This window comes from Rana temporaria, chromosome 9 (assembly GCF_905171775.1).
Source record: "Rana temporaria chromosome 9, aRanTem1.1, whole genome shotgun sequence".
NCBI lineage: Eukaryota > Metazoa > Chordata > Amphibia > Anura > Ranidae > Rana > Rana temporaria.
The window spans coordinates 30,310,699-30,330,900 of NC_053497.1; the positions used below are offsets into that span (position 1 = coordinate 30,310,699).

Consider the following 20,202-nt stretch of genomic DNA (forward strand, 5'->3'; position numbering starts at 1 on the left):
GTCAGACATTCTGGCACTATATAATTGCAACATATAATCTTCCTGTGCAACTGCACATACTTTTTGTTTTGTGCGAATGGGGGCAAAATCAAATGTTAGGCTATTTTTTCTCCTAGTTGAATGTTCTTCAAAGAGTGAATCGGGAAAATTCTGCAATATGGCCACTTGATGGCACGATGATCCTTGGAAAAAAATATTTACTTGAGCCCTTTCACACTGGTGCGTTTTTGCCACGTTTTCGCGGTAAAAATAGCGCTATTTAAAACACTCCAAAAACGCCCCTCTCCATTGAAATGAATTGAAAACGCTGTAAAAACACGGTAAAATAGCAGTGTTTTACCGCTATTTTAACGCTCTGCTAAAGGCGTTTCCAGTGTGAAAGGGGTCTAAATGTGGTTCTAAAGCTTCAGGGTTTTTTACCATTAAGGTAAAAAAAATTCTGTGCTGCAGAAGCCCCACCCTTGCCATAGTATAACTCATCCCTGCACTTCATCCAGTAGTGATGCCATTGGTTAACCACCAGCCGACCAGCCGCCGCAGTTTTACGGCGGCAGGTCGGCTCGGCTGTGCGAAATCACGTAATATAACGTCCTTTCGCATTTCAGCCACTAGGGGCGCACACGCCCCCTGCTCACCCCAGGTGCGGGCGCGATCCCCTCCAGGCACCCGCGATCGCTTATTACAGAGCGAGAACCGGGAGCTGTGTGTGTAAACACACAGCTCCCGGTCCTGTCAGGGGGAGAAATGCCTGATTGTCTGTTCATACAACGTATGAACAGCTATCTGTCATTTCCCCTAGTCAGTCCCACCCCCCCCCCTTCAGTTAGAACACACCCAGGGAACATAATTAACCCTTTCCTCGCCCCCTAGTGTTAACCCCTTCACTGCCAGTGACATTTTTATAGTAATCCAATGCATTTTTATAGCACTGATCGCTATAAAAATGCCACTGGTCCCAAAAATGTGTCCGAAGTGTCCGCCATAATGTCGCAGTACCGATAAAAATTGCAGATCGCCGCCATTACTAGTAAAAAAAAAAAATATTAATAAAAATGCCATAAAACTACCCCCTATTTTGTAGATGCTATAACTTTTGCGCAAACCAATCAATAAACGCTTATTGCGATTTAAAAAAAAAAAATATATGTAGAAGAATACGTATCGGCCTAAACTGTCTTTTTATATATTTTTGGGGATATTTATTACAGCAAAAAGTAAAACAAATTTTTGTTTTTCAAAATTGTCGCTCTATTTTTGTTTATAGTGCAAAAAATAAAAACCGCAGAGGTGATCAAATACCACCAAAAGAAAGCTCTATTTGTGGGGAAAAAAGGACGCCAATTTTGTTTGGGAGCCAAGCTGCACGACCGCGCAATTGTCAGTTAAAGCGACGCAGTGCCGAATCGCAAAAAGTGGCCCGGTCTTTGACCAGCAAAATGCTCCGGGGCTGAAGTGGTTAAACTTTACACTTAATGAACGTTCTTTACTTTTAGGCCCAGGAGAAAATTCACAAAGAAATCATTGAAGCAGCGGGGCCGGATCAATACCCTGCGTACTCGGAGCGTAACAGGTTACCATATCTCAGTGCCACCATCTCAGAGATGCTTAGAATGCGTCCAGCGGTTCCCCTTGCAGTTCCACATTCTGCCACCAGGGACACCAGGTGAGAAGTGACAGTAATGTCCCTTTACAGGTTGGCTAGTTTCCAGCCAAAATAGGCTACCTCAAAAAGTTGTTGACTCCCTTTTCTTTTTACAAAATCAAATCAAGATATCTGCCTTAAAATTTAACTCTAGGGAAAAAACTTTTAGGTTTGGATAGAGGGAAGGGTTAGACCCTTTTCTGTCACACATTTGTGCATCCTGCATGATTTTTGGCTGTAATTTCTCTAATAGAATAACATACCCACCAACTTTTTGAGATGGGAATGAGGGGCACCTAACAGCAAAAGTATGCAGGCATAGGACACACCCCTTGCCACGCCCCCTAAAAAGAGAAGTGTACAAAAAACAAGATTGGCTATACCCACAAGTACTTTTTTTTACCACTACTATTCCTTTATATTGGCTTCTGGACTTTTCAATTTACAAATGCAGCAATTTAGAAATCAGATGAAAGGTTTAGCACTGGGAAACACTTTTTGATAGATAAAAAAGTGCATTTTATATACAATTATATTGACCAGAGCAAAAGTAGGGACAAATGAGGAGGGACAGAGGGACATTGCTCCAAATCAGGTATAGGGTTGTCCCGATACCGATACCAGTATCGGCATCGGGACCGATACAGAGTATTTGCGGGAGTACTTGTACTCCCGCAAATGCCCCCGATGCCTGAATAGAATGCTTGCCCCCCCGCCGCCACCGCTGCCGCGTTAATCAGCGTGCGGGGAACATTACAGGCAGCTTTCGTTTGAATAGTTGTAATCCCCGCCGCGCCGTGTATAGACACTCCCCCTTGCTCTGGATTGGACGGATCTGTCCAATGCCGAGAAAGGGGGAGTGTCTATACATGGCGCGGCAGGGATTACAACTATTCAAACGAAAGCTGCCTGTAATGCGCGCTGTAATGCACACTGATTAACGCAGCAGCAGCGGCGGCGGCATCATCATCATCTACTAGGTATGGGGGACATGGCTGCAATATATGGGGGGACATGGCTGGATATATGTGGGGGGGGGACATGGCTGCAATATTTGGGGGGACATGGCTGCAATATATGTGGGGGGACATGGCTGGATATATGTGGGGGGACATGGCTGGATATATGTGGGGGGACATGGCTGGATATATGTGGGGGGACATGGCTGGATATATGTGGGGGGACATGGCTGCATATATATGGGGGGACATGGCTGCATATATGTGGGGGGACATGGCTGCATATATGTGGGGGGACATGGCTGCATATATGTGGGGGGACATGGCTGCATATATATGGGGGGACATGGCTGCATATATGTGGGGGGACATGGCTGGATATATGTGGGGGGACATGGCTGGATATATGTGGGGGGACATGGCTGCAATATGTGGGGGGACATGGCTGCAATATGTGGGGGGACATGGCTGCAGTATATGTGGGCAACATGGCTGGATAAATGTGGGGGGACATGGCTGCAATATGTGGGGGGACATGGCTGCAGTATATGTGGGGCGACATGGCTGGATATATGTGGGGGGACATGGCTGCAATATGTGGGGGGACATGGCTGCAGTATATGTGGGGGGACATGGCTGGATATATGTGGGGGGACATGGCTGCATATATGGGGGGGACATGGCTGCATCTATGGGGGGACATGGCTGCATTTGGGGACACATTTTAAAAAAAGTATCGGTATTTGGTATCGGCGAGTACATGAAAAAAAGTATCGGTACTTGTACTCAGTCCTAAAAAAGTGGTATCGGGACAACCCTAGTTGGGAACTATGGAATAATCCCCATGATGATTGTTAACACCATCTAGTGGCTAAAATTTGGTATATATTTTTTTTAATTAAAAACTGTACAGCTTTTTGGCCACTAGATGGAGCTGGCAATCATAGGAGTCAATCTATTAGAGAAATTATGGCCAAAATTCATGCAGCTTGCACACATCGGCCCAGATTCACAAAGCACTTACGCTGATGTATAACAAGTTACGCCGACGTAAGTGCAAATGTGTGCCGTCGTATCTGTTGCGCCAGACCCACGAACAGAGATGCGCCTAAAAACAGGCTACACCCTGCCGACGCAACTTGCTTACGCCGGCGTAGGATGGGCGCACATTTAGGCTGGGCACATAGTGCCGCTCCCATTGATTAGCTATTCAAACATGCAAATGAGGGCAATACGGCGATTCACGAACCTGCGTGCGCCCGACGCAGGCTACGAGAGGTGTGCGTAAGTTGTACGTCCGGCGTAAAGTTATTCCCCATAAAGGACGTGCAACCCAGCAGCAGACATGCAAAGGTCTGCACCAGGGAACACAAGCCGGCGTATTTTACGTTGGACGTGTGTCTGGCTGGGCGTAGGTTACGTTCACGTCGAACACAGTGATCCAGCGTAGTTTAGGCAGTGGTTATGCGCAGGCGCAGGGGGATGCGTCCACGTCCCGGCGCATGCGCAGTTCGTGATACGTATCTGGCGCTCGGGCCATCATTTGCATGGGTCACGCCCACTTCCACCTACACCGGCGTACGCCTTTGAATCCCACGCCACGCTGGCGCAGCATTGTGAGCACTAGCTTGCTGAATTCAATGCTTGCCTCTCTGCGCTACGCCGGCGTGGCGTACAGCGTTTGCGCTACGGCGGCGTAATGTGCGCCCACACTCTGTGAATCTGGGCCCATCATGTGAATCTCAACAGTGCCATCTTAAGAGCATTATAGGCCCCCCGGGCAATACAGTGCACTGGGGCCCTGTCTACACAATCACGCATGAGAATTTTTTACTGACAAAAATCATGTGGCCTTCTGCTGTTGTAGCCCATCTGCTTCAATTGTGTGTTCAGAGATGGTATTCTGCATGTCTTGGTTGTAACGAGTGGTTATTTGAGTTACTGTTGCCTTTCTATCATCTAGAACCAGTCTGCTCATTCTCCTCTGACATAAACCAGGTATTTTCATCCACACGACTGCCGCTCACTGGATATTTTCTCTTTTTCTGACCATTCTCTGTAAATCAGAGAGATGATTGTGTGTGAAAATCCCAGCAGATCATCCGTTTTTGAAATAGTCAGACCAGCCTGTCTGGCGCCAACAACCATGCCACGTTCAAAGTCACTTAAATCCCCTTTCTTCCCCATTCTGATGCTCGGGTTGAACTTTAGCAAGTTGTCTTCGCCACGTCTAGATACCTAAATGCATTGAGTTCCTGCTATTTGATTGGCTGATTAGCAATTTGTGTTACCAAACAATTGAACAGGTGTACCTAATAAAGTGGCCGGTGAGTGTATATCAACTACATGAATAACGTGAATCATTTTTTGATTGCATGAGCAACTGATAACCTTCATATGCATTTTGTTCCATGCAAGATATTTCTTAATGGCAAAACGCTTGACTTTCGATAGAGAAAGGGAGGGTTATAACCCCTGTCAGGTTTTTTGTCATTGCTATCTGTATCCCGTAGGGGAGATTTCCCCTCACTTCCTGTCCCATAGCCAAAACAGGAAGTGAGAGGAAATCCCTGAGGTGACAGTGTCCCCTTTGGAAGATTTCCCCTCTATTACTATTCTGGTGTCAGCCCAATTTTCTTCCCAGGATAGAGAGGGTGAATCTCCTTCCCTGACTGGTCTTTTAATCACTCTCCACTCTATCCAATGGCTGTATATGAACTTTCTTTATTGGATAAATATTTGTCTGTATATTGGACGTGGACTTTGCGTTCCATCTTTGGAATCCCTATGGCCATTGATACCCCAATATATTAGAAGTCTTCTCTTTGGAGTAGATCTGTTGATTTCTTCCCAAGTTCGACCTTGTTGCACTTTTCTCTTCTACCACTAGGTGGCTGGGTACTTGATACGAGAAGGGCAACCCGAGGTCAGGTTATGGGTATATGGGGTATCCCAGCCAATGGGCAGGGGTTTTCTTGGATCCCTTGTCCTGCTGCGAGAGCCTTTATTTTTGGGTGGAGTCAGGTAATCAGAGTTCTGTGCCACCTGGACGGCTGTCTGGGTGGACGTGTGTCGTATGTCCTGGGCTGCTAGGCTGGAGTTTGGGCCTATCCTGGGGGCATCTGGCTGCTAGGCTGGAGTTTGGGCCTATGCTGGGGGCATCTGGCTGCTTGGCTGGAGTTTGGGCCTATCCTGGGGGCATCTGGCTGCTAGGCTGGAGTTTGGGCCTATCCTGGGGGCATCTGGCTGCTAGCCTGGAGTTTGGGCCTATCCTGGGGGCATCTGGCTGCTAGGCTGGAGTTTGGGCCTTTCCTGGGGGCATCTGGCTGCCAGGCTGGAGTTTGGGCCTATCCTGGGGGCATCTGGCTGCCAGGCTGGAGTTTGGGCCTATCCTGGGGGCATCTGGCTGCCAGGCTGGAGTTTGGGCCTATCCTGGGGGCATCTGGCTGCCAGGCTGGAGTTTGGGCCTATCCTGGGGGCATCTGGCTGCTAGGCTGGAGTTTGGGCCTATCCTGGGGGCATCTGGCTGCTAGGCTGTCTGAGGGCCTATACAGAAGTAAGAGAGCAGCGTAGGGTTGGGATTGCGGCTTGCAGTCCAACCTGAGTTGACGGTTCTGCTGGCCGGAGAACCTGTCGTGGTCAGAGGTAGGGACCAACCACCTTATTACCAGGGACCACAGTGAGTAACTGAAGTACCGGAGCAGAATTCTCACTGAACGGACACGGTGGAGAATCGGGAAACTTCAGGCGTTGATCGAGGTGACGCTTGCAGAGCAGCCTTGTGTGCCAAGCCAGGGACTGAACAGGCCAGTGGGGTGAAGCTTGAGAAGTATCTAGAGTGCCAAGCTAGGGATCCAGCAGGGAAGCGGGGGTGACACTTGAGGAAGATACCACTGTGAAGATTGGAGGAGCTTATGGGATTCAGTGGCAGTGATCAGAGGGTCTAGTGCAGGGATCTTCAAACTACGGCCCTCCAGCTGTGGTGGAACTACACATCCCATGAGGCATTTTAAAAATCTGACATTCACAGACATGACCAGGCATGATGGGAATTGTAGTTCCTGAACAACTGGAGGGCCATAGTTTGAAGACCCCTGGTCTAGAGAGAGAACGGGAGCCCAGTGTGCTGAAGAACTACAAGGAGAAGTTGTAGAGAAGGCAAAAGAACTGTTACGCTTTGTGTTAGGAACTGTTAAAGACTGTTGCCATAGGAGACGGCATGGGACAGCAAGCAGGAACATTTGACCATATACATAAATACTTTTAATTAACTTAACATAAATAATTTAAATAAATAAAGAACAAACAAAACCACTGGGGTTTTAAGGCCGCGGCTGCTTTATTATTGGTTTTAAAATCAAATTATATTCAAACCATTAAATTTATTCAAAAATTTCAACTTCTTAAACAACCTAGCCACACGGCTCCGGCTGCATATATCATCAAGTTAAAAATTCCACACTTTTATTAACATGTATTCATAACAAACCTTGTCCCCCCTTACCATATATATCACATACCATACTTATGCATATATAAGCAAAGGTGACACACCACCACATAATATCAGCCTGCGACAAATAACACAGATAAATAGGGAGGGAGGGAGGGGAACACCACAGGTCCTATCCTCTGAGGCGAATTGGTTCCGTACCTACAAAGCTCGCCTTATATAGCCCCAAAAACAGCTGGTTGGAACCAGATAAGACCAGCTGAGCAGACCAGTTCTAAAAAAGACCGGGAAACGACGCGTGTTATTACTTTCCCGCCTGCGTGATCCCTGCCTAGTTCCCCCAGAGATAGGGGAACTTGAAACCGCCGCTGATGCTATTATTACCTATCTACCTAAGTCCTGCTGCCGACCCATGAGAAAAGGGGGGAATTGAAACCGTTTTCCCCCCTTTTCTTACATGGGACAGCAAGCAGGAACATTTGACCATATACATAAATACTTTTAATTAACTTAACATAAATAATTTAAATAAATAAATAACAAACAAAACCACTGGGGTTTTAAGGCCGCGGCTGCTTTATTATTGGTTTTAAAATCAAATTATATTCAAACCATTAAATTTATTCAAAAATTTCAACTTCTTAAACAACCTAGCCACACGGCTCCGGCTGCATATATCATCAAGTTAAAAATTCCAAAAGACAGGAGGGAATTCATGCCCACCTGTCACCAGCACCCACAACCGCGGCCATTTCAACACAGGAACTCAAACCCGTGTTGAAAATGTCCAATCCAATATTGGACAGGTGGATTCCATCAGCCCTAAACAGACCGGGAATCAACCCCTCTAATTCCGTGTGCCTATAACAAATAACTCCCATAGGAGGCAGTAATTTAGACAAGGCCCTATTTATGCGCCGACGAATTTTCTCCAAAGGGCGCAAAGGGGGGAAGGAAAGCCATCTCCATCTTTGCACAATCTCTGAAAAACAAAAAACAGTATTCGGGAAAGACAATTGGAGACTATGGACGTCATCCCTGATTTTGAAAATGATGTCCAATGTTCTCAGCTTTCCAATATCATTCCCCCCCAGATGTAAAATAAGAACATCTGGAGGTGAATGATGGCGAAGAATCTGACTAATCTCCCAAACTAAACTAGACCACATCATGCCTCTTCTACCGAACCATATAACTTTGAAAAGCGCCGGATCCAGGCCCAGATTGTTAGTGTAGCTGCGGTCAACTGCTCTCTGATGAGCCCAAAAAATAAAGGAATGCCCGACGATCCAAATCGTTCGGACGTTACCTGAAATGAATCAAAAGAACAAGTTAGGACGTACGTATGTCAAATATCGCTCAGATTTCCACCTGCCCACCCGTTTAATTATGCTTTCATCCAAACCCAACCTGGCAGCTTCTGTTGCTGCCCCTATCCTAAAAGAGTGCGAAGACAACACCTTTGTATTTAAATTGAGTACCTTCAAACATTTTCGGAACACGCTATTGAACTGAAATTTGGTGAGCTGCCGACCGGATTCGTGAATAAAGAATTTCTGAGAAAAACCGGGTCTTACCTTAATATAGTTCCTAAGTAATTTAACAGGACATGCCAACGATCTTTCGCAAGCCGCTAAATTGATCCAGATGCCTTTTCCCATCTGGTCCGTTTTTGACCGACGCAAAAACACCCGAACCGCCTCGTCGGAAAGAAAGACATCAGAGACTTGAATAATGTCTAAATCTGATATCCGGAGTGCTGCAAAAAACATTAATGAAAATACCGCCTGAAACAGTACAGCTTCAAAATTAGAAAAACAAACCCGGCCTGTAACTGCGCATAATTCTGACAAAAGCGCTGGCGTTACTGGCAACCGACGATCTTGAGTAAAATGCTCCTTTTTGTAACCTTTTAAAGCTTGGCGCACGGAAAAATAACTTAGGCAGGATGGTAAACCCTTGAATTTGCCAAAGAAGGATATTCCCGCCAAAGTTTTTGAAACATAAGACCAAGAATATTTCTGTACAAATAAAGATTGTATAAATAATAAAATTAAATGTTCCGAGAACATGCCAGCCGGCTGTCGAATAGAGTTCAAGAAGGCTAACCACATTAACCAGGCCGATCGGTATCCAACCCAGGTAGAGTGTGCCACAGAATTCACAATATACTCAGAAATAGGTCTCAAATTAACATCCATAGCTGAGGAGGACAGCGCAGACCTATCGAATCCGCTTCTGGAAAAAGCCGAAAAAAACGGTCCATCTGTTGGCGAGACAAGGCATCCGCCAAATCATTATCTTTCCCCGCCACGTGTACCGCTTTTAACCATATATTCAAGCTTAAACACTTGAAAATAACGTGGCGGAGCAAGGCAATGACCGGCGGAGATTTTGATGATAGGCAGTTAATTGCAAACAAAACTCCTTTATTATCAGTTCTGATAATGATCCTTTTGTTCTTAAAAAATGTTCCCCAAAGTTCCAAAGCCACAACTATGGGAAACAATTCCAAGAAAACTATATTTTTTAAAACACCTTTCTGTTTCCAGCTGCCATGCCAACGTTCCGCGCACCAATGGGATCTCCATAATGCGCCAAAACCGCAAGAACCGGCCGCATCAGTAAACAGACAAAGCTCTTTGTTGGAAATAAATTCAGTTTGCCATACCATCCTTCCATTAAAGTGGTGCAGAAATTGCAACCATACCATGATGTCTTCCTTCATCTCAGATGTGACCCGTAAATGCGAAGATGGGGATTTTAAACCTGAAATGGCCAGGTATAGTTTCCTAGAAAATACCCTACCCATCGGAATTATTCTTGTCGTGAAAGCTAATGAGCCTAACAGCGACTGCATGTCTTTCAGACAAACCTTTGTTTTCCTGAGAACTGCTAACAGCAAACCTCTTAACTTTTCTAATTTTTCCTCCGGCAATCTAAATTCCATGAGCTCTGAATCTATAGTGATGCCCAAAAAATCCAGACAAGAGGATGGCAAAGCCGTCTTTTCCAATGCTAACGGGACCCCGAAGCTGTTACAAATTTCAAAAAACGTCTGCAAAGACCTATAACAATCATCCGAATCCGCTTTTCCTAAGAATAAAAAGTCATCTAAATAGTGAATTATAAATTTAGAACCCGACTCTAATCGTACTACCCATTCCAAAAAAGTGGAAAATGATTCGAAATAAAAACACGATAAAGAGCACCCCATGGGGAGACATTTATCGAAATAATATTTATCCTGAAAACAAAAACCTAACGAATTAAAACCGGATGGATGAATAGGTAGCAGGCGGAAAGCAGATTTAATATCTGCTTTAGCCAAAAGCGTCCTGTGACCTAACTGCCTAAGCAATATCAAAGCATCCTCAAAAGATGAATACTTGACAGACGCGATGTCTTCGCCTATTTGGTCGTTCAACGAATCATCCTTCGGGAATGAAAGATGGTGTATTAACCGAAAAGAATTCTTTTCTTTTTTGGGTACTATTCCCAAAGGAGATATCCTAAAATCAGGGAAAGGAGGGAACTGAAATGGACCCTCCATCCTGCCTTCCATTATCTCCCTTGAAATTTTTTCAAAAACAATGGAAGGACATAGCTCTGCGGATTTTAGATTCCTAACGACCTTACAACCTGAACCTAAAAAAGACGGAAGTAAAAAACCTTCCTGGAAACCGTCAATTAGTAGACGCGCCATCCCCTTGTCTGGGTAAATTCGTAGCCATGGGAACATACTTTGCCAACTCACCGGGGGTATTGCCTTTCTGAACACTAGATCCTGATGATTGATTGGCTGCAGCCATTTTTTTGAAACATTTGGATACCGCGTGTGTTCCTGAACAAAAGGCACACTCATGCCGGTATCTGCACGAGTTTGGCCATTTACATTGTCCATCGTTAAAATTAAAGCAGATACCCTTTTTGTATACTGCTGATGTGGCGGGCTGTGCCGAGACCGGTTTGCCATAATTCGACTTTTGGGGGAGAAAAAGATTCAGCCATAATCCGACATCCTTAACTTCCCATTTTAAAGATGGATGTACAGATAGTTTTTGGCGAAATGCCTCGTCGTAAGAAAACCATGCTGTACCTCCAAAATTTTTATACGCTTCAAGAATTATGTCTAGGTGCTGAAACAGACCTATACTTTTTTCCGGAAATTTCTCGCAGAGAACACTAGAAAATATGAAAAACGATTGCAGCCAATTGTTAAAGGATTTTGTAACTGGTCTGCGTCTGTCGTCATCTTCCTTCTTATCCTTGAACATAAACTCTTTGGCTGAAGGAAGCAAAGAAAGCATGTCGACAAACTCACCATTCCAAATCCTTTCTTTAATTGCTACAGCTAAATGATAACCCAAAGGAGAGACCTCACATTGAATTGGGACTTTCAGACAAGTTTCTGCTAAATTTTGTATACGTGCAGAGTGAAAAGAAGACATAGGAATAGGATCAGAAATTTTTTCCCTGTCATTTGCAATTTGACCACAAGATGGCGCCCATATCTCCCGAGCAGCATCTTGCGGTGGCAAAACTTGTTTGCTCTTTAAATTCTGAACGTCCTTGACTAAATTACCTAACAGCTCAGACATGTTAGCCAACAGTGACATGTTGACTGACTCACCTGATTCTCGTGCTGGCCTCAAAGGACAGGCCTGTGCTGACACAGCCTCCGCACTCCGCTGTACTTCTGTGTTGAATGCAGCTCCGTCATCGATCACCCCCAGGCTGATGGAATCTTCTTCTTGCCTGGTCAGCCGACGCCAATCATCCGCCAAGGACATCTGTGAAAAAATAGGATTCTCCACCGCTCCAACTCCGCTCACCTGGGTACCTCCAGCTGGATAACCAGCCGAGTCATACGTTACCCTTGCGCCGCCTTTCACGCCTGTTCCGCCTCTTGTCGCCGTTCCCGATCCTCTTCCGCGACCTTTCGTTTTCTTCCCTGCAGCCTTGGATGCCGACATACGCGGTGGGGACGGGGAGAGCCGAAGCAGCGGCATGCGCCGCCTCTTCGCCGACGTGTCTCGGTCACCGGACCTGCTGCCGACGCTCCTCCCCCTCTCTGAGTCGTCTTCCGGCGGAGTGACGCCATCTTCCTCCTGGCGAAGTGCAGGCTCCAAGCTGTATGTGCCGCTGACCGCCGAGATGCTCTCCGCCGACGACCGGGCTGCTTCCATTGCCGACGCTGCTGCTCCCACCGGAGCTTCTTCTCTTGATGTCCGGGGTAAGTTCAGGCATTCCCTTACCCAGTCTTCTCCGCCGTCTTCACCTGCTCTTTCGATTAGTTGACGGAGAAGGGACATCTTCTGGCCTCAGAGGAATCTGTTTGTTCAGTGAGGAAAACCTCTAGAACACCACAGGTCCTATCCTCTGAGGCGAATTGGTTCCGTACCTACAAAGCTCGCCTTATATAGCCCCAAAAACAGCTGGTTGGAACCAGATAAGACCAGCTGAGCAGACCAGTTCTAAAAAAGACCGGGAAACGACGCGTGTTATTACTTTCCCGCCTGCGTGATCCCTGCCTAGTTCCCCCAGAGATAGGGGAACTTGAAACCGCCGCTGATGCTATTATTACCTATCTACCTAAGTCCTGCTGCCGACCCATGAGAAAAGGGGGGAATTGAAACCGTTTTCCCCCCTTTTCTTACATTCCTGCACGTGCAGACGTGGCGTCTTGCTGGAGGCCTTTCCCTACATGGCTGTCTTGCTATCGGAGTCTACTAATTGAACTCGCAACTACTTAAGGGGGTCTTGGCCCTAACCCTCCTTCCCCCATAAAAGTTTGTAAGAGAAATAAACATCTCTCTTGCATTCAAGAAGTGTCTGGCACCCAATAACTGTATCCGCCTTGCACCCGCCATCAGGGCTGGACTGGGACAGAAATTTGGCCCTGGACCTAGACTGGCCCACTTTGACAGGTCTCTCCCATGGCGGCCGGACAACTCCCGCACCCCCCCCGCCACCCAAGCCCCCTCTCCCCCTTTACTAGCCACTAGCCATTCTACTTTATTAGAGTAGAATGGCTGATATTCTTATAGGCAGTACCAGTGGGGAAGCTAGACCTTATTTTACCCAGGGCAAAGAATCAGTTCAGTGCCCCCCCCTTATGGGACAAGATTAGGCAGAAGTGAGAAACTCCCAGGCCATAGCTGTTGAGTCAGCTGTCTGTCCCCTCCCCCATGCTCCTCTGTCGTCCCTCTGGTCCTCCCCCTGCTTCTCTGTTCCCCCCCAGGTGAGCGCTGCGGGGAGGGAGAGACAGAGGAGCGGAGGGGGGGGGGCGCTCCGCTGTCACTGAAGCCGGCCCACTGAGCCATCGGCCCACCGGGAAACTCCCTGTAGTCCCAATGGCCAGTACATCCCTGCCTGCCATATACAGAAGGATGTCCGCTGTCTCTGGCCCTGGAGGTTCATTAGACCGAAGGAGGCCACAGACCTTGCTACAATATACAAATTTATTTTTGGTTTATATTACACGTGTGGCTGAGTTTTTTTTTATTTTTTATTATCACATAATGGGACACCTTGCTTACGGTTTAGGTTTTTATGGCTTGTATTGTGTATATTGCTCTGACTTGTATTAGGTTTACTGTAACCCAATCACATTCAGATTCATGTCAGCCATATCTGAAGCTAGGAGCTGACTCTGCCTATAACTAAGATATATTTGATCTCCTTCTATTCAGAATCGCAGGTTACACTATTCCCAAAGGGACCATTGTCATTCCAAATGTCTTTGCTGCTCATCATGATCCAACCATCTGGGAGAATCCTGATCGGTTTTGTCCCGGTATGTATTCTCATACGCAATTATAGTAAGAATAATCTGTGGACCTGAAACCATTTCAGTTACCTTCTCTCTCCTGCCTCCTCCCATCAAGCCACTTTCTTGCTCCTTATCCCTATCTAGATAAGGATGATGTATACAACGACTCAGAGCTCAGGACAAAGGAGGGGTGTCCCCCAAATGTGTCAGATTGCCTATATAGCGGTACATCGGGTCACATGATACATGCCTCCCATCTTTTGAGATGGGAATGAGAGACACCTATTAGTTTGTAGGCATAGGACACACCCCCTTAACCACTAGGGATCTGCACTATAGCCAAATGACGGCAACAGCGCGGACCCCAATTGCCAGGAGGACGTCAATAGATTCTGGCCCCTTACCACGTGATCAGCTGTCGGCCAATGACAGCTGACCACGTGATGTAAACAAAGCTCGGTAATCGTTTTTTTCTCCTCACGCTCACAGCGTGAGGAGAAAAAAAGCCGACCACCGGCTTAGGGACTGATGTCCCTTGCACCTAAGAGGAAGGAGGCACATTGCCTCATGTGTGCCAATCTGTACCACCTGCCAGTGTCCACAGTGCCACCTATCAATGCCCACCATTGGTGCCAATCAGTGCTGCCTATCAGTGTACCCTACCAGAGCCGATCAGTGCCTATTACTGCCACCCATCAGTGCCCATTACTGCCACCCATCAGTGCCCACCAGTGCCACCCATCAGTGCCCTTCAGTGCCACCCACCAGTGCCACCTTATCGGTGCCCACCAGTGCCGCCTCATCAGTGTACATCAATGAAGGAGAAAAATTACCTGTTTGTAAAATGTTATAACAAAATATAAAAATAATAATAAAAAAAATGTGGTCTTTTTAATTTTGTTTTAACAAAAAATAGAAACCGCAGAGGTGATCAAATACCACCAAAAGAAAGCTCTATTTGGGCAGGGGGGGGAGAAATTATAAGAATTTCATTTGGGTACAGTGTTGTATGACGCGCAATTGACATTCAAAGTAGAAAAAACAAAAAAACGCGCTGCTACACAGGTGAACCAAAGGCTGCAGCTAACGTGCGATACACACAATAGACAATGAAAAACAAAAAAGCCGCGCCAAAATTAAAACATTAAAAAACCCTCAATCGATGAGTGTGGTAATATATAAGGCTGGAATAAACCAGGGAGTCCACATGAAACATATACTGACACTATGTGATGGGTAAGATGGAAAAAAAGTTCAATTAAAGTTCTTTAAACCGCAAGGTAACTCCTTAGAAGTTGGTAAACTGAAATGACACTTCTCCAAATCACCAGGTGACATGTATGCATTCAGTGCGAACCCTCCACCGCAATATTGAGCAGCTTACCAGAAGGCAAGCAATGCGAGCGGTCGGCTATGACCCAGCCGCGGCCTTTAGCTCCCCAGAGATGTTGGATGGGGCAATGTCGTCCCAGATAGCCGATAGGGCCACTCCAAAGATACTACATTTGTGTAAGTACATTACTTTTAATTACATTTAATATCTTGTGGAATTACGCTATTGCGTCCTTCTTTTCATTCACTTGCATATCCCTGGAGTGGCTTTACCGGGTACTTTGGGACGATTTGCTCCATCTACCATCCCTGGGGAGCTAAAGCTCTGGTCGGGCTCTAACCATTTGCCTGCAATACTTTCCATCGGATCTTTTCTTACCTTTTTTCTTTTTTGCAGAGCGATTCCTGTCCCAAGCAGAAGGTAACCTCGCCTCGCGCTCCCTCCTTCCGTTCAGTATGGGCGCCCGGCTTTGTATCGGAGAGGCTTTGGCCCGTATGGAGATATTTTATTTTCTCTCTCACCTCTTGAGGGATTTCTCCTTCTCCTCCCCCTCCCCCAATAATCTGCCTGACCTCCATGGGGTCTTTGGGACGAATCTGAAGTGCCACCCTTTCCTCGTCCGAGTCCTGCCTCGGGAGAACCTCATCCTACCACCAGAGACCTTCTGACTCGATATGGATAAAGTCTGACTTTTTCAAGAGTACCTGTCTCCAATCAGCTGCCATTTTACAAACTAAGCCAGTATCCCCCCCTTGGATTGGCTGGCTGCCTTTTCCTCAACACTTGCTTTGCCTACAAGATGGCGTCTTCAAGTGTAAGTTTCATCATGTTGGAGAGTTTTTTATTATTTTTTTCCTATTGCACAATCATTTTACTTTTTAAGCCTAATATTTGTGTATAAAGAATGTTTAATAAATATTCAGCAGGACAATGACCTCACCTTACTAACCGACTTTGGCAGACATGGGGTGCATCTGATTTTCATAATGCTGCTGTCAAACAATTAAACAGATTGAATACCACACCCTTGTCAGGCCAATGATGGTTTTCAAGCCAAGCTTCTGAGTCCCTGAGCTAAGTCGGCTCTCTGTATATTCCTGAATAATCCACTAGGGGGCGACTGACGCTGCATTTCTTTGTCTGGTGTCCCCTAGTGTATAATCCAGACCAGTGGTCTCCAAACCCGAGGGGGTCAGGTGTGGCCCTTTGCTTGCCTTTATCTGGCCCTCGGGGCACTTTTCCTATCGCTGATACAAGACATTGTTCCTCCCACTGACACCAACAATGGGGTATGATTCCTGTTACTGACCGCAACAATGGGGCACCATTCCCCCCATTGATGCCAATGATGGGGCACCATTCCTCCAATTGATGCCAATGATGGGGCACCATTCCTCCCATTGATGCCAATGATGGGGCACCATTCTCCTATTGATGCCAATAATGGGGCACTATTCCTCCCATTGATGCCAATGATGGGGCACCATTCCTCCCATTGATGCCAATGGTGGGGCATCATTTCTCCCATTGATGCCAATGATGGGGCATCATTTCTCCCATTGATGCCAATGATGGGACACTATTCCTCCCACTGACACCAATGATGCATTGTTTACTCCCACTGACACTGGGACATTTTCTACTCCCAATGGCCACAGTCTGAAGTACTGAAGTTTGGCGCCATTCCATGAGTGTGCGCAATTTTAAAGCGTGACATGTTAGGTATCTATTTACTCGGCGTAACATCATCTTTCACATTATATAAAAAAATTGTGCTAACTTTACTGTTTTGTTATTTTTTAATTAAAGGGTCACTAAAGGAATTGATTTTTTTTTAGCTAAATAGCTTCCTTTACCTTACTGCAGTACTGGTTTCATGTCCTCATTGTTCGTTTTTGCTTTGAAGTAGCTGTAATTCTGCTGTGATCTCCACACTTCCTGGTTGCCTGTTTCCTTATAACCATGGTACTGGGAGATTTTCACGGTGGTCTAAGCTGTCATTACCGTGTGTCTAAAACTCCTCAGAACCAATCAGATTCATTTTAAAAACAAAACACTGCCCTGGATTTGTTTGTTTTTGTTCTGTGAGTCTTCCCGACTCACCTCTCACCCGGAACTTCATGTATGTACCTTTTAAAACCGAAAGTGAACTAGAGGCACATTATATGATAGATTAAATTCAATTTTTAATCATTTTTAAAAGGAATCAGTTAACTTTTATGTCTCTATACCCAATAAACAGTCATTCCAGAAAAAAAAATGTTTTCCTTTAGTGACCCTTTAATGAAACCGTTTTTTTTTTTCCAAAAAAAAGGCGTTTGAAAAATGATTGCGCAAATACCGTGCGAGATAAAAAGTTGCAATGACCGCCATTTTATTCCCTAGGGCAGTGATGGCGAACCTTGGCACCCCAGATGTTTTGGAACTACATTTTCCATGATACTCGTGCACTCTGCAGTGTAGTTGAGCATCATGGTAAATGTAGTTCCAAAACATCTGGGGTGCCAAGGTTCCCCATCACTGCTCTAGGGTGTCTGCTAAAAAACATATAGGGCCATATCCACAAAGAACTTACGGCGGCGTATCTATTAATACGCCGCGTAAGTTCTACGATGCGCCGTCGTATCTTTGTTTTGTATCCACAAAACAAGATACGCCTGAATGTGGGCTAGATCCGACTGACGTACGTCTTAGTACGCTGTCGGATCTTAGGTGCATATTTACGCTGGCTGCTAGGTGGCGCTTCCGTTGATTTCTGCGTTGAGTATGCAAATTAGCTAGATACGCCAATCCTCAAACGTACGTCCGCCCGCCCGGCGCATTTTTTCACGTCGTTTACGTAAGGATTTTTCCGGCGTAAAGTTACCCCTGGCTCTATGAGGCATACGCAATGTTAAGTATGGATGTCGGGACAGCGTCGAATTTTCCGTCGTTTACGTTGTTTGCCTAAATCGTTCGCGAATAGGGCTTTGCGTAAGTTACATTCACGTCGAAAGCATTGACCATTTGCGACGTGATTTCGCGCATGCGCACTGGGATACGTCCATGGACGGCGCATGCGCCGTTCGTAAAAAGCGTCAATTACGTGGGGTCATACTAGATTAGCATACAACACGCCCACTCCAAGCCTACTTTGAATAACGTGCCCTTACGCCGGCAGATTTACGTTACGCTGGCGCACATATGGGAGCAAGTTCTTTGTGGATACCCTATGAGCCACTCAGATTTACGGCGGCGTAGCGCATATGAGATGCGCTACGCCCGCCTAAATATACGCCCGTTTTCGTGGATCTGGCCCATACTGTATAGTGTTTGGGGCTTCTGAGCAATTTTCTAGCAAAAAAAAAATATGATTTTTGCATGTAGGAGAGGAAGTGCCAGAATAGGCCGGTATGGAAGTGGTTAAATATTACTCAGGACTAACATTTTTCACAAAAAACAGCTCTGACGACAAAGGGTTAACGTCTATATTCTTGCAGCATTGGCTCAAATAATAAAACGGTGGTCTCCTCCGCATTTAAGCGGCAATATATAACTGACATGTGTTATGTTGGAGACATGGTCTAATGATAAAGGCTAACAAAAACAAGGTTACTCTGAGGAATTAATGGTAGCTGTGAACTATTACATATTCCACGCAGCTGACACAGCCTCTGGTCTGTATTGGGATTATGAAGAATGATGTCAGCGGGAAGGTATGTATGTATGCAGACAACACGCACGCTATTACTCCATGTGTGATTTAGCGACATTGAAGTCATGGATAATGTTGTGTCAACTTTCACCTCATGCCAAGCATGACCACACAGCCGTAAGACATAAATATTGTTTTATGGTGCTGAAACTGTAACTTCACATGACTTGGAGCCCTCAGAGGTGTAAAATCAAATATCCGCTTATTCCATTGTAGTGATGGGGTAACCAACAACACTAACCCATACAGTGCATGCTTTATTTATAAGTGGATCTGGAGGAAAGCATTTATTGTACACAGAGTGGGGAAAAGTTAGACCCTCGTTTTTATCTCTATATATGTATGTATGTTGGCAGGGGCGTACATAGAGCATTTGGCAGATCCTATATCTGGCACCCCCCACGTTAAAATGTAAAAACACCCCACTATGCCCCCTGCATCCCCCAATATCTCTTTGCCACTACCGTGTACCCCCTCTCCACAACTGCACCTCGGGATCCCTTCACACAGCACCCTGCTGGACCCCTTTGCACATCACCATGCACCTCTGTAACCCTTTGCACATCACCCTGCACCTCTGGACCCCTTCGCACAGCACCCTGCTGGACCCCTTCACACAGCACCCTGCTGGACCCCTTCACACAGCACCCTGCCCCTGTTGGACCCCTTCACACAGCACTCTGGAACCCTTTACACAGCACCTTCCCCCTTTGGACCCCTTCGCACAGCACTCTGGACCCCTTCGCACAGCACCATGTCCCCGTTGGACCCCTTTGCACAGCACCATGCCCCCGTTGGACACCTTCACACAGCACCCTGCACCTCTGGACCCCCTTACATTACACAGCACCCTGCACCTCTGGACCCCGTTGCACAGCACCCTGCACCTCTGGACCCCGTCGCACATGCACCCTGCACCTCTGGACCCCGTCGCACATGCACCCTGCACCTCTGGACCCCGTTGCACAGCACCCTGCACCTCTGGACCCCTTTACATTACATAGCTCCCTGTACATCTGGACCCCGTCACATTACACAGCCCCCTGCACATCTGGACCCCTTTACACATCACCCTGCACCTCTGGACCCTTTTACACAGCACCCTGCACCAGCCAGAGGGAGAGACACAGCAGCGCGGGAACTGCTGGAGTTATTTTTCATATTAACAAGATAATGATTGGTTGCTAGGACCACCTAGCAACCAATCACCTGCTGGTTAACACTAGCCGTTCCTCTGTTCGGCGCTGCTCACTGTCTCTCTCCTCCTTCGGTATAGGGAAGCCCATCCCCCCTATAGGGAAGCCCATCCCCCCTCCACCTAACGACTGACATTTTAATTCCGCTAT

The 20,202-nt window shown here is 46.4% G+C and overlaps 1 protein-coding gene across 1 annotated transcript in view; it reads left to right on the forward strand.

Annotated features, from left to right (window-relative positions):
• Positions 1-16,090, forward strand: part of LOC120913238 (steroid 21-hydroxylase) — a 42,432-nt gene extending 26,342 nt beyond the window's left edge. The window contains exons 8-10 of the mRNA XM_040323051.1: positions 1,494-1,663; positions 13,750-13,853; positions 15,559-16,090. Of these exons, the coding sequence (XP_040178985.1) occupies positions 1,494-1,663; positions 13,750-13,853; positions 15,559-15,830 (546 nt within the window). The 3' untranslated portion in view covers positions 15,831-16,090. The remainder of the gene's footprint in view (positions 1-1,493; positions 1,664-13,749; positions 13,854-15,558) is intronic.
• Positions 16,091-20,202: the final 4,112 nt, after the last annotated feature.